This window comes from Microtus pennsylvanicus, chromosome 10 (assembly GCF_037038515.1).
Source record: "Microtus pennsylvanicus isolate mMicPen1 chromosome 10, mMicPen1.hap1, whole genome shotgun sequence".
Taxonomy (NCBI): domain Eukaryota; kingdom Metazoa; phylum Chordata; class Mammalia; order Rodentia; family Cricetidae; genus Microtus; species Microtus pennsylvanicus.
In genome coordinates, this window is record NC_134588.1 from 72,579,757 (window position 1) to 72,593,508 (window position 13,752).

Sequence of the window (13,752 nt, forward strand, 5' to 3'; positions counted from 1 at the left end):
CTACTTCTGCTTTTTGGCATATAATTCTTTATAAAACAGACAGATGTCGGCATATTCTGTCACCTGAAACACTCCAAGTCTGTAAATTCATGGTCATGTGGCTATATTTGTTTTTGTAACAGCCAGTGGCATACTCATTGGGAAGACGATACTAGACCCAGTACAAAAAGCAGTTGTGTTTGTATATAGAAACCTGTTGATGGATGCTACACATATTCCACATTACACATAGGAAAGCAGTAACTCTTTAATTGGAAAAGGTGCTTTATTCGTTACAAAGGTAACATCTATTTTCCCTATTTTAACTTTATATGCCACCAATAAAAAGGTTGTGTGTGCAAGTAACTGTAAAATGCCAGACAAATTCAAGTGATTCATTAATGATGGAAGCCAGTTCTTTGGCATTATCAGTCTTTCTTAACCTCTACTCTTGATGTTTGCATCTTCCAACTACAAGAGCTCAAGTAGACCAAAACCTGTAACGTTAAGCTACAGCGCCCTCTAGCCTGAGAAGGCGGTGAAGCAGCTTGAAGATGTTCTGCGGCAGAGGTTCTGTTGCCTCTGGAAGGGGTGGCCATTTCACACAGCACTTTGGATGTTTTCCATCTGTCCTCTGGGTTGGCCTGTGAGGATGCCTTTATTTTTAGTCTCAAAAAGTTATAAAATCGTAAATTTGATACTTACGCTCTCCTCCTTCAATGTGTTTAAATGGGTGATATTTCTCTAGAAACAGAACTTAGCTGGACAGTGTGCTTGCTGTTCTCCTGTGTGTGACCCCAGAACTGAAAGCTAAATGAGACAGCAGAAGTTCAAGGACAGCCCAGGTTACACAGCAGAACCCTGTCTCAAACAGCAAATGACATGAAGCGAAAAGGGGGGGGGGGGAGAGTGGGAGGGGGAGAAGGGGAGGAGGAGGACTAGATTTAAGAATCACTGTGGTTCCAATTATTATCGATTATTTGTTTACCCAGTTCCTTACATTCCAGAATGAAAGCACTCCGCTCAGGGAGGGGAAACAAGGGTTAAGTTTGTACAAGACTGCACAGAAAGATGTCCTATGGGGTCCTCTGCCCCCTAGGTTCAACGTGCAGAATACTTACCAGATGCAGAATTATCAAAGGAAGCATCGCTGAATATTTTAATATTAGACTGTGGAGCTATTTGCTAACATGGTTTCACACACACACACACACACACACACACACACACACTTCCTCCAGAGACTGCAATTTTTTTTCATCTCCACTGCTTCTGCTCCATAGCTTTTACAGAAATTTTCAAGTTCAAAGACTCCAGTGGGTAAACGGGGTCCCACAGTGGGGAAAGAGAGCTTGCTGGTGGTTGTATTTTTCACCGCGAGCATTTGCGCCTATATCACCTAGCTTTGAAGGATTTCTTTCTAACATTCTTTTCTGTGTACGATAAGCACTGCAATTCATAACACCGTTGCAGAAGAAAGATTCTGCCAGCCTGTGCCTTTCTTGACTGTTCGTCTCAAATTTAATGTGTGTGTGTACTCAATATTGACGACGAGGCTGAAATTATGACCTAATCTTGGTGGAGTTTCCATCATAATATGACCCGCTTTAGAGGGTCAAAGATCACTTCCACCCCACTGCACCTTCCAGCATCTGCTCAGGGAGGGGGTGCAGTTTTGGTGTGCCACAGTGGGAGATGACTTTTATCACATTTTTCTATCTATCAACCTAAAGCAGGAAAAAAGATACAGAAATCACTCCTCTCCAGATTTTCCGTGACGGGATCACACTACCCTAGTAAACGGACTTGCAGCCCGAAAGCTCAGAGCCCAAAGCATGCCTTCTCAGCATCCACTCAGGCTTAATTTTGATGAGAGTGGCAGCCCTCTCAGGAGGGGCGAGGTAAAAGTGTGTCTAATTACACGAGCATGGCAGAACTCGCCTGAGCCAGTTTTCCACCCCGCATCTGGGGAGAATTTCCCCTGCGTGACTCCCGGTGCACGCCAGACCCTTCTCTTTAAACCAGCCTCCGTGCCCCTCACTCCGCCCACGCCCAGGTCTCTGGGCTGGTTCAAGCTTCCCAGAGCCTTGGTTGGTCCTGGCAGGCCATCAACACATCACCTCCTGGGGTGGTTGCAAGCGGGGCTGGGATGCTGTGGGTTGGCGGTGGGGGTTGTGTTTGTAGTACTCCCGGGAAGTCCTGATGTCACGGGAGCGGCAAGGACATCGCAAGGAGGAGTCGTGTTACAGTAAGGATGGGCAGTGGCGCGCACGGCCGGAGCGCACGCTCCAGCCGCGAGGGATCGTAGCCGGGAAGGCAGGAGCCTGCCCCGCGCCGCTCGCCCAGCCTGCCGGGGAGGAGGCACGCTCCGCGCTGCTGCTCGCCACGCTGGAAACGTCTACACTGACCGTAGCATGCCACGGCTCTGCTTGGCGTCCCAGCCCTGGGTGCGAGCGGAGGCTGAAGACGCCACAGTGGGCTTCCAGCTGGTTGATTAATGAGAAAAATAATGTATTTTGGTAAGTGTTCTCTCTGATGATGCAATTTGGGGGGGGGGGGGGGGTGCCTGGCGGCTCTCCATCATGCAAGCAAACGCTTTTTAAAAAATCTTTAAGCTGCTAGAATGTGTTACACGAAACCTACGTCCGGTGGGCAACTGGCGAACCCGCTAGAATGGTATTAAGAGCTTCTTTTGTGCCACCTTTGGAGCTGGTTATCAACTGTGCACAGATGTAAGCAGGAAAAGAAGAGGTGAGGGTGGGGTGGATAAACTTTGCTTTGACTTGTGGCCACGAAGTTGGCTTATTTAGCTGGGTGTATGAGACGTGGTGCAGCGTGGGAAGTCGTGGGCTAACTTAATGGAATGCAAGACAAAGTTCCCACACGACTGATGGCCTGCGAGCTTAGACAACATGAATGTACATCTCAGGCATTGGGATTGTCTGTAGTTCAGAGGCAGGAAAGGAAAACATTGTGGAGTGAGCAGTCCTGCCCAGCCTGGGGCTCCTTCAGGTTACGAGAGGCTCGCACCAAATGCTTATTACTTTCGAGGTGACGGGGGCTTGTTAAATATGTGTGCGGTTTAGTTTGGGGCTGCGGCAGAACGCTCCCCAAGGTTTTCAGCTGAGCTGCTTGCATTTGCAGAAAACATGTGGAGGCTTAGATGTGGGCTCTGGGCTGAGCAGGCTGGGAGCTGAGTTGTACCTTTGCTCTGCAACGCCGCAGCTTACATCTGAGAAAGGAGGCAGAGTCCTTCACTTCTGGGGAAGAAACCGAGGAGTAAGACGGAGGAGGCTTTCCTCCTCGCTGGCGTTATGCTTTCCTTCTGTAAGTCCCAGCCGGTGTCATCATATAACAGCATCTATCTGATATTAAAAGGTTGGTGGGAGCGACCGGAGAGGGACTGGGGGTACTATTGTATGCTGCAGACTCAATGGGTGATTGGGGGGGGGGGTTGCTTTAAGTATTAAATCAGCATTTTTCCTTCAAGTTATGTTCAGATATGTGTGGATGGGGAGCTATTAGTTTGGTGGGCATGTATTTCCCTGTATGCTATTTGCTTTGTCTTTTTTTTTAATATGAGCCTTTTGAAACATTTGAGAAAGTGTGGAAGAATTCCGAGTTACAAAAGCTTAATGCCTTTAGCTGTCTTGACAGAAGCTTTGATCTCCCTATAATTAGTGTCACATTAGAAAAGAAATCTTAAAATAATCAGAATTTATTTGAAAGAAAGGATCCTCATTCCATAGCCCAATTTAAGCAGAATCCAGACTTAAGTAGCACTTTTCCCATTGGTAGCTATAAGGACATGTTTGTTTATTAGTAACGAACGGAACAAGATTCATCATATGTGTGAATTCTGACAAATGGAAAAACTTGTAAAGATAATGCATCTTCTGAACATAATTAAATTTAAGCTTCTGTAATGAGAATCAGGAACAGCAGAAAATATAGTTTTAGTTTTGGGGTATTATAAAATGCCTAATAGGATTTTGAAGTAGGACTAACTAGAGAAATAGGAAGTGTCTCAAAGTCGGGGTTAGAGGCTGTGGACACTGTGATGATCTGTGGTGTCGCGGACTGAAGAAATCCTCACAGAGCCGGCTCAGGCTGTTAACTGTGTGTTAACCCCAGTGTTTTTGGAAAGTGGGCAGATCTACAGGCAATTAGTTTCCTTGTGTCATGGAAGCTTTTAATACTATGAATTGAAGTGTGCTGTCCTAGATACTCCAGCTGGAAGTATACTTTTGCTAAGGCCAGGCTAAAGTTGCCCTCAGGGTTGTGAACATGGTTCTGCCTCTCCATCATCCCCACCCTCGGTCCAGCGTGCGAAATGTTTTCCATTCTTGTAGGAAGTGATGTGTATATTAAGAGGTTGGGCTTTGGCAGCCCCTCACTGAAGCTGCTAGACATTTAGAACCCTTGGAGCCAAACCGCCTCTAAGAAAGTCATCTGTCACTAGAGCTAGGGCAAGTAAGTAAATAAACAAACAAACCGAGAATAGCCTGGGTGTCTTCTGATCCTATAGTAGGCTAATGTGTATGTGTGTGTGTGTGTGTGTGTGTGTGCATCTGCACACATGTGCATGTTTGTGTGCATATAAAGCTAAAATATTTCTATTTTAGGTAGTTTAAGGAAACAGTGCTTTCACTTGCAAATTTATTGATGCTTTATTATTTCCTTCATTCCTGAACTGATGATGGTTTTCCAAGCCAAGACCAATAGGGGCACCGGGAAAGCTTCATTCTTGGGCTTTTTTGGTGACTTGTGGTAGTGGGGGAGCCATGGTACGTCTTTTATTTGTGTCCCCGGTAGGAATGATGACGAGCATGTGGTACTATGTGAAGAGGTGAATTGCAAAACAAGTGAGTTATTCCCTTCTCGCATCCACAGCCTGTAGTGCGAGTTGTTGTCCCACTTCAGATGCAGCTGAAGACTCCTTTCTTGATGAGGGTGGCTGGGTTGATGCGATTTAGGCTTCTTCCCCTTCGGACACTAAGTAGCTGGAACTGTGCAAGGCCAGCTGGAGTGAATTGTATGTGTATACAAGTGGGTGAGCTGTGTATGATTTCCAATTCTTCTCTTCCCCCTTTGGTTTTTCAAGACATGGTTTCTCTCTTCTGGAACTCACTCTGTAGACCAGGCTGGGCTCGAATACAGAGATCTGCCTACCTCTGCCTCCCATATTGCTGGCATTAAAGGCTTGGGCCACCATGCCAGGCTTGATTTCCAATTCTAACCATCAGATCCCATCTGAATGTGTTCTCTCGCATCCATGGCACTGCTGGTCCCTTTTAATTACATAATCCCCACTTTCTTGTCCTGTTGAGATTCTGCTGCGGGGTTTTCAGTAATTGTCCGCACTTGTTATTTAGCGACTTCAGTTTGCTGCTCAGTCACTGCGGGTGCTCCTGTCACTCTTCCGTTCTACATGGATCACATGTAGTTAAATGTGACCCTCACAAAGGAGAAGAGGGGAAAGCCCAGTGAGCCACCCCACCAGTGGGATGTACTCTTAGAAGCGAAAGGAAAAGAGCAAAGATGATGAAATTAACCTCCCTGCCCCATATAGATTTTTCAAAGTTAAAAATTACATGTGCCATGGATTAATAGCCATTAATAATTTATTCAGTAGTGAAAGTCAGGCACCTAGGAGACTTCTCCCCAGACTGAGGAAGAGAGGCTGCAGGTGGTTGTCAGTACAGCAGGCAGGGCTGTCAGGTCAGAGTGGGGCTGGGGACTGCGCTGGTATGAAGGACAGGTTGTTTGCCTGAACATTTTACCGTAGTCTCCCAGTGCCCAGCAGAAGGTTGTAGTAAGTCACTGCCTCCAGCTCTGGCCACCGTATGTCTGAATCCTCTCTCTCCCCCATCCCATGCCTTTCTTTTTCCTTTCTGGAGGGTCAGTCATCATTGACAGTGGGCATGCTACCCACACAAACTGCCCTCAGTTGGCCACAAAGATGCCACATTTTGTCTTTAGATGTCAGGAGAGAAGGAGGAGAGTGACTGTACTCAAGAATTTCTGTACAGTCCTAAATCAGGGCTTCCCAAAGAGTCACCCAAATGGAACCTATGGCAATCGGGCCATCGAAAAGTGGATGGGGCTCACCCTTTGATAATACTCCTAAAAAAGAAAATGATCCACCCGAAACAAACAGACAGAACTGAGAGACAAATGCTAGCACTCGCTGCAAATGTTACTATTAATAGTATAATAATTAAACCCAGAGAAAAGGGCAAGCAAATTTTAGAAAGTGTGACTGAGCTGTTCAAGTTCAGCTTGATGTTAATTGTGGTTCGGCTGTGTCCTTTGAAATGACTAAGGAATGGAAGAAAAATACTTAATAGCATGCCTGTCATATGAAGAAATGCTTCATCAAGGAAGTTTTTAACACAACACACAGTTTGAAATGTCTAAAGAAGATCCTCCTGTAACAGATGCACATGTTCAGCCCTTAAAGAACAGTTTTCCCTCGATATTTAGAACAGCTCATCTCAGTGTTTGCACCTTGGGCAGTGGTTTAACTATGACGTTTCACCTCTGAGCCAGGGTGCTAGAAATGTCCTTTGTGCAGCAAGGCTAAGATGAGAAGAAAACAGCAGGTAGCAGAGCGAAACACCCCTCTCTTCCTGAACACCCAACTCCTTCTCATTTGCAATAAACCATTCATTATGAGGAATGAGCTTTGGGAGCATCTTTCCATTCACCCAGGAGAAATTTCTATATGCCCTGAATCGATATGAATAGAGAATAATTTAGGAAGTGGTACATCCAAGTTTCTCTCTTCAAATGTTGAATTTGTAATGTCATGTCCTATTACAAATGGATCACAATGACATGCCACACAATAGCACCCAGCGACAGAGACTCAGAATGACACATGCTGCCAGGAACGGTCTTGGAAAGGAACCTAAGCCAAAGGGACCTTCAAACACATTCTTCCTAAAGCTGGTTTTCCTCTGAATTCATTCAAAGTTCTCATTTTCAAAAGCCAAATGTGGTCATTGTAACAGTAACACAGATTCTTCAATGCAGCCATACATTTTGTGTCATTTTCCCCCTGCCTTTTTCTTTTTCTTAAAGACCCTTCTTATTTGCTATAATTATATGGAAATGAGATGAGTTTATTTAAGGGATAGGTCCCAAAATTCATGAGATAATGAAGACTTACAAAGTTACCCTTTTGTGGGTGGCAAATTGTTCTGAAAAAAACAAATGAAAAATTTAAATTAATGGTTTCTGATTTCCTTTTCAGAAAAGGCTGCAGCTGCTTTTGACTGAGTTCTCCCACATAAGACAAGGTGTGTGTGTGTGTGTGTGTGTGTGTGTGTGTACGTGCACACACACGACACTAAAATTGCACTTAAATGCTGATTAGTATAGTAGATTTAATGTATATTTTTAGCTTAGCTAATTTTTAACTTGAACATTATTCCATACATTATAGGATTAAAAAATCAAACTGTAAAGTTAATTCTTGTTTCTCCTACTTAAGAAACCAAAATAATTGTATATGCACAAATTAATTTTTTTCTTGACCTTGAGAAGGGGATGTTTCTATTAGTATTAACTGTGCAAAACATGTCATAAAACAGCAAAAGTCACAGCCCTTGTCCATCTGTCTGTAAGGAAGCCATTATGTATCATTTTCCCCAAAGATTAGTTTTGCACCAGAATTTCACAAATGATTGGCGGCATTAAGAGAAAATACAGCCTAGGAGGTGGCTAGAAATATCAAAACTTAAAGTGGCTGAGATCATGCTTGAAGCAAATTGCTAGGGTTGGAAATAGGAAGGCATTTCTCTCAGTCACAGCATTCAAATGGTTATGAGGCAGTTGGAAGTCAGCCAGCCCTCATCGTATGTGAAGCCCAGCTTGGCACAGCATTTAACATAGAAAGCATTGTCATGAAAACTCCCCTGTGGAAATTCTCCAATGCATTTTACGCAGGGGAGAGGACACCTTAAGGCCCTTCTCCTGACCCATCTCTCAGGTTCCCCTATTTGGTCCTCCTGCAATATTATGTTTCTGTAAGGTGAGGGAAAGAAGAAAAGTCACGTGGCCAAAGTCAGAGCAGAAATCAGCAGCACTATCACAAGATGTCCTAATTGACCGCAGAAGATGTGCTGTGTTCCAAAATACTGTACCTGCAAAGGGATGGAGGCTGAGAGGATGCAGATGGGTTCTTAGACTGAGAGTTTTTAATGGATGAAGGCTATTGAATCTGAGCCCCGTGTTGAACATTCAGTACTATGTGTTGGTTGCTCTGGATTGAGCCAGTGCTTGAAGGTGGTGAGAAAGAATAGCCTCCTCCTCAACTCATAGTTCAATGTCAGCACTTATCTGAAAGTTTGGACTTTACATTGAGAAGAAACAGACCTTCAAAAATATAAGTCCTATTATTTACTTTGTTTCTAGATTTGCTTTATTTAACTTGTGTGCATTCTGGGATGGGGTAAAGGGAGATCATAGAATGCAGTTATCCGAGAAGGCCAGAGGTATCTGATCCCCTGAGATGAAGTAACTGTTAACTTGTAAGTCCCTTGATATAGGTGGTGAGAACAAAACACATGTCCTTTGCAAAAGTAGCAAGTAATCTTAACCACTGAATAATCTCTTCAGCTGTGTGTGTGTGTGTGTGATTACATATATCACACACATAGACACACACACATATATCACTGTTGGTGTTCTCACAGAATCATGACATTTTTATTTTTTATTTAATTGTTGTTGTTGTGTGTATCTAAGTGTGTGTCTGTGGTTTTTAATTTCTCCCATAGATGTGAAGACTAATCCTTAGATATTAGACCATACATTAAATAGAGTATAATCACATACTTTTTTTTGTTAGTACTGTTTTCATTGTCATAGGACTCTGAAGTGGGAAAAGAAGAGAAAGAACTCTGTAGAATATTAAGATCAATATGCAAACATCTCTGAAGAGAACATAAATCATCATATAAGATGGGCAGATTGGAATTCGCATAAGTTACCTGTTACAGTGCTGGTTCTTAGCCTCAGTGCAGAGATATAGTCATAAAAGAGCCTGTGAGCCCATATCTCAGAGTGCCAGGAAGGTCACCAGTTCTGACATCCTTGTTCTGGTAGGAAAAAAGAAGCACAAATTCTGACAAGTATTTGCAAGATTTTTGCAGAATTTTCTTCACCTGTATTTTTTTTTTATTTTCATGCATTTTTTTCTGAGGAGGAAAGGTACTGGAGGCAGATTGCTCTGATGATAAAAATTCAGTAATGAATGTAAATGTCCTTTAATAAACATGATCTCTCACACTTGTGTAGCAATTTGCTTTCCAAAACATGCTGCTTCTATCCTTAAAATGACCTATTTCAGGACATAGACAAAATGCATTCTCAAGGTCACACTGCTAGTTAATATCAATGCTCAAACTTTTAATTCAGAACACTGGAGATGTACTCGATGCTCTTTTTTTAGCAGACTGTATGACTTTGTGAATAGAATGTATTTGTAATAATACTTGTATAAAAACATTCTTACCAACAAACAAAAGACATGAAGAAATGATTGGGATGGGAGAAGTGACTCCGACTAAAGAATCATAGCTCAATAGAGGGGTATGGATATAATTCATAATTTTATTTGTTCTACTTTGCCATTTATGTAAAAATTTAATCAGAGAAAATCAATACTGCCTAAAAGGCATGAGTTGGTGTGATAGAACTGATGTTTATGCCTCACGCAAATTTGTATGTTGAAGTCCTGATCTCAATATGGTGGCATTGGGGGGGGGTAGTTTGGTGGTGATCATAGGGACAGAACTGCTGTAAAGGGGCAAAGGAACAACAGCACAGCAGTGTTGACTCTTCCTGCCCTGTGCAGCCAGAGGGAGCCAGCAAAACAGCCTTCCCCAAGTCACCCAGGCAGACTGCAGGCCTTTGAACTTAGACTATCCAGACTCCAGAGCTCAAACAGATGAGCATCTATTGTTTAAGATATCGAAGCGACGGCATTTGTCTTGGCAGCCTAAGATAAGTGTCAGCTGTGGGCAGAGCCCATCTTTCTGCTCCAGAGCTGAGCCAGATGTTAAAGCTTACATTAGTTTTGTGGCGTGTGTGTCTGCTCTTTCACTAGTTAAACCAAGGTTTGGTAGGTATCGCCAATCATTATTCATGCTTTGATGTCTTTGATGTTCATAAAGACCTCATTGCCAAGAATGTTCAAGATGGCCTCTCAATCCTGTCTCCCAGATGTTCAAGATGGCCTCTTAGTCTTGTCTTCTGACGTTCAAGATAGTCTATTGTCTTCACTATGGGACTAAAACAGAAGAGAAAATGGGCCACTCTGAAATCTAACTGCTCCACTAATTGTCTTAGTATCTGAGCGGGTCCTTCCACCTTGGATATTCTTTTTTTTTTTTCGTAAAAGAAATTATTTTCTTCTACAATTGTGTTTTGACAACCAAAATATGCAATAGACATAAAAATATTGAACACCAAGAAGCACATGGAAGTAAAAGTTATTTAAGTCTTTCTAAAATTTTTACATGCATACAAATGACATACAGATGTATAAAAATTGAGAAAAGTACTTATTTTCATTAAGATTAAGCCCCAAAATAGGATTCTTCTAAGTCTTTAATGTATAAGGACCTTACAGGGAATAGACTGTTTCATCAGCGAAGGTGTATGTGGTGGGATGGTAGAAATCTAGACAAGGGACCAATAGAAATCAACTGACAGGGATGGATGGAAAGACAGGACATAGTTTTGAAGGCCAAGGCCTAGGGCCTTCTAACAGGGCTGGGGTCACAGCAGGTCCAAGAAGGTAAAGCACAAAGGAATCCTGGTTTAAGTCCAGAGAGAGAAGGAGGTATCCCCAGCCTTCTTCCTTTCTTACATTCTTCAATCATTGCCTTGGCTCCTTATTGCTGGACTTCCCCAATGACCACATGGCATGGCATCCTGAGAGATGCCACCTACAGATTTTAGCTGTCTTGCGTCAAGATGGCAAAAACCTGCAAGGAGGTTTTATAGCTGATGTAAGTAGTAAATAAATGGGAACAAGTTTCTGCAAAGACGACTCAAAAGCATTAATGGGAGTTTGGGGAAACAGTAAGAGGCAATGATTGACATATGGTTAGAGAACATAGATCAATGCCTGCTGGTTCAAGTACTTTATTTTCCATTGGTGTCTCATATACAAAACCTGTTGATCTCCTTGCATCACAATTTCCCTTTTTATAGTGGGTTAGGGTCTATCTAATGGTGAGTTCTATGATCTTTGAATACATAATCTGTAAAACACCATATGAATGGTCCTTGTAATGATAGGGAATGTAACCTGGGTATATATTCTAACTAGCAGTAGAACTCCAGCACAGAGTGCTCAGTACATGGAAGTGGTTATTTCTGGCTACTTCATCCAACAGTCTTTTGTAATATCTTAAAGGGCTTAAATTTATCATAGAAGCCAGATAACCTGTCCTCCCTCATTGTTCCATAACGTAGGGATACTGCAGAAGAGGGAAAGTAAGCAAGGAGGGGCACCTGACCTTCCATGAGACGGAGTACTATGTTCCTTCCTTGCCAGGACACTGATGGGCTTAGATTCATTGAAAGCTGTGCAAGTTTATTAATAATTTTTTTCTGAGACAAGGTTTCTCTGGTGCCTGTCTCAGAACTAGCTCTTGTAAACCAGGCTGGCCTTGAACTTTCTTGAGAAAAGAAAAGGGATATGCTGCTGATCTTATTGATTTAATGTAGCTCTTTGTATATTGTTGGGGTTTGCATTTCTTTGGCTGATTGGACATTTTATCCATAAGCAGAAAAGAAATTCATTCTTTCTTAAAAGGCAATTTTCTTATTTTCACATTAGCTTCAGAGAATTTTTTATAATTTGAACATACACATCCCCCCTCCCCCAACGTCTCCTATGCCACCCTCTCTACTCTTCCGTTCTTTCACACTCAACTCTGAGGTTCCTTCCTCCCTCTGTCCCTCCTCCTCTTCCTCCTGCTCCTTCTTCTTTTTCTTCTCTCCCAGAGCCCAGTTTGTGTTACCTAGCTAGTCTTGGGAGTGTGCCGCTGTGGCATGTGTTCGGCATACCAGGGATCATAGCATTAAAGGAAGTCAGCGCTCCCTCTCCCAGAAGCTGTCAAATTGCCAGCAGCTTTTCAGATCAGCAAGGGACTTCATGTCTACCTTATGCCTGCTATGCTGGGACTTGGCAAGACTGGAGGTTGGGATTATTACTGCCACCCTTCAAGCTTTCTTCTAGAACCCCGTGACAGCTTCCATCTTGATCTTAGCTCCCTTGCTTTCGGGCAATGCTCTGTTAACTGCTGGAAAGCATCTTCCTTGCTGTGAATAATATGGACGACACGAATTCCCACTGGGTGCTTTAATTAGCTGGCCTGAGGAAAGGTAAGCTGTAGTGTAGAGGTCTATGGGGCATTTTAGGATTTAGTCCTAAGGAAAATTTATCAATTAAAAGGTGTATTGGAAGTCAGGTTGCTTTACAGCTATTATTTTTCTTTATAAAACTAGTTATCTGTCATCCTAAATGCTGATATTTAGGTGAAGTTTTTTTGTAATGTGGTCAGAATTCCTTTTTTAAAATCTTCAACTAAGAAAGATAGATGAATGACAATCTCAAGGTCGGAGCCTCTTGGGCTCTTCGCTTCATTAAGGAGATTTTGACCTTCCTTTGGGAAGGTCTGTGGAGTTGCCATGTGATTGGCCCTGCAGACAGGTTCTCAGGGAACCGGAATTCAATGGTTCTCAGTGTTTGGGGATGGCGGTGTTGGCCGGTATGCCATTGGCACATAGCCACCATTCTATCCGAGAAGGCCAGGGGATATAAATTCTGGATGTATGCAAGACTCTACCAGGAAGGAGGCTTTGAAATGATACTAACAACAAAGCATCACTACAGTCTAATAAAAACCCTACGCTTTGGTTACAGTTCCAAGCACCTGCCTTTTCTCATAAAAACCTACAGTTGATTCAATAGGACAGAACTGAGTCCTTCAGACAGGTAATTTTATTCCTCTAATAAAGAGCCTCCTGAGGACTTAGAAGTTTCCAGTTTGCAAGAGATTCTCTAGGCAGCAGGTGGCAGGATCAGGAACCCAACCCAGGTCAGCTGGAGTTCACAGGCTCCAGGACCCGTGGCTCCTTTCAGAGTATGATGCCTGGGCCTGCTTACACAGTGTCCTGTAACACCCAGCCTTGGCTTTCTGAATGGAAATTTCTTAAGGATGAGAAGTCTTTCCTTTTCTTATGATTGACCCCTTGTAGAGTCTTGTATTGTGCTTAACAACTTCAAGATCACAGTGGCATGGCTCCGGAAAGAATGTTAGAACAACACTTCTCAAAATGAATTTTGATGATTTTGAGATTTGTGCAAATCTCATGAGAATTGTATTAAACTGAGATCACATTCAAGATGCCCGAGCCACCCTGGGGGCAGGCTGCCTCTTCTCTAGAACATGCCCATGTAATGTAGAAACTGTTGGCACACTCTCCCACTACACTTTGAGTGGTCAGGACTTAAAGTGATCATGTTGCTGAAGTCCTACTTTTGGACCTTGGTTTGATTGTAGTTCATCTCTCCATTAAATTCTACAATTTGTGCAGTAGTTTGAAAGAAAATGATCCCCATAGGGAGTGGCACTATTAGGAGGTGTGGTTTTGTTGGAATAGGTGTGGACTGATTAAAGGAACTGTGTCACTTTTGGGGAGGGCTTTAAGGCCTCCTATGCTCAAACTGTAAACACTGTGGACAAA

The 13,752-nt window shown here is 43.0% G+C and overlaps 1 protein-coding gene across 4 annotated transcripts in view; it reads left to right on the top strand.

The window, feature by feature from the left end:
* Positions 1-13,752, top strand: part of Znf385d (zinc finger protein 385D) — an 899,443-nt gene that overhangs the window by 563,477 nt on the left and 322,214 nt on the right. The window contains exon 1 of one of the 4 annotated variants that reach the window (XM_075988660.1): positions 1,948-2,498. The exons of 1 other annotated variant lie outside the window; for it this stretch is intronic. In XM_075988660.1, the coding sequence (XP_075844775.1) occupies positions 2,477-2,498 (22 nt within the window). In that variant the 5' untranslated portion in view covers positions 1,948-2,476. Of the gene's footprint in view, positions 1-1,947; positions 2,499-3,105; positions 3,358-13,752 lie in introns of those variants that run through there. 2 more of the 4 variants (XM_075988658.1, XM_075988659.1) reach the window with 2 other exon arrangements.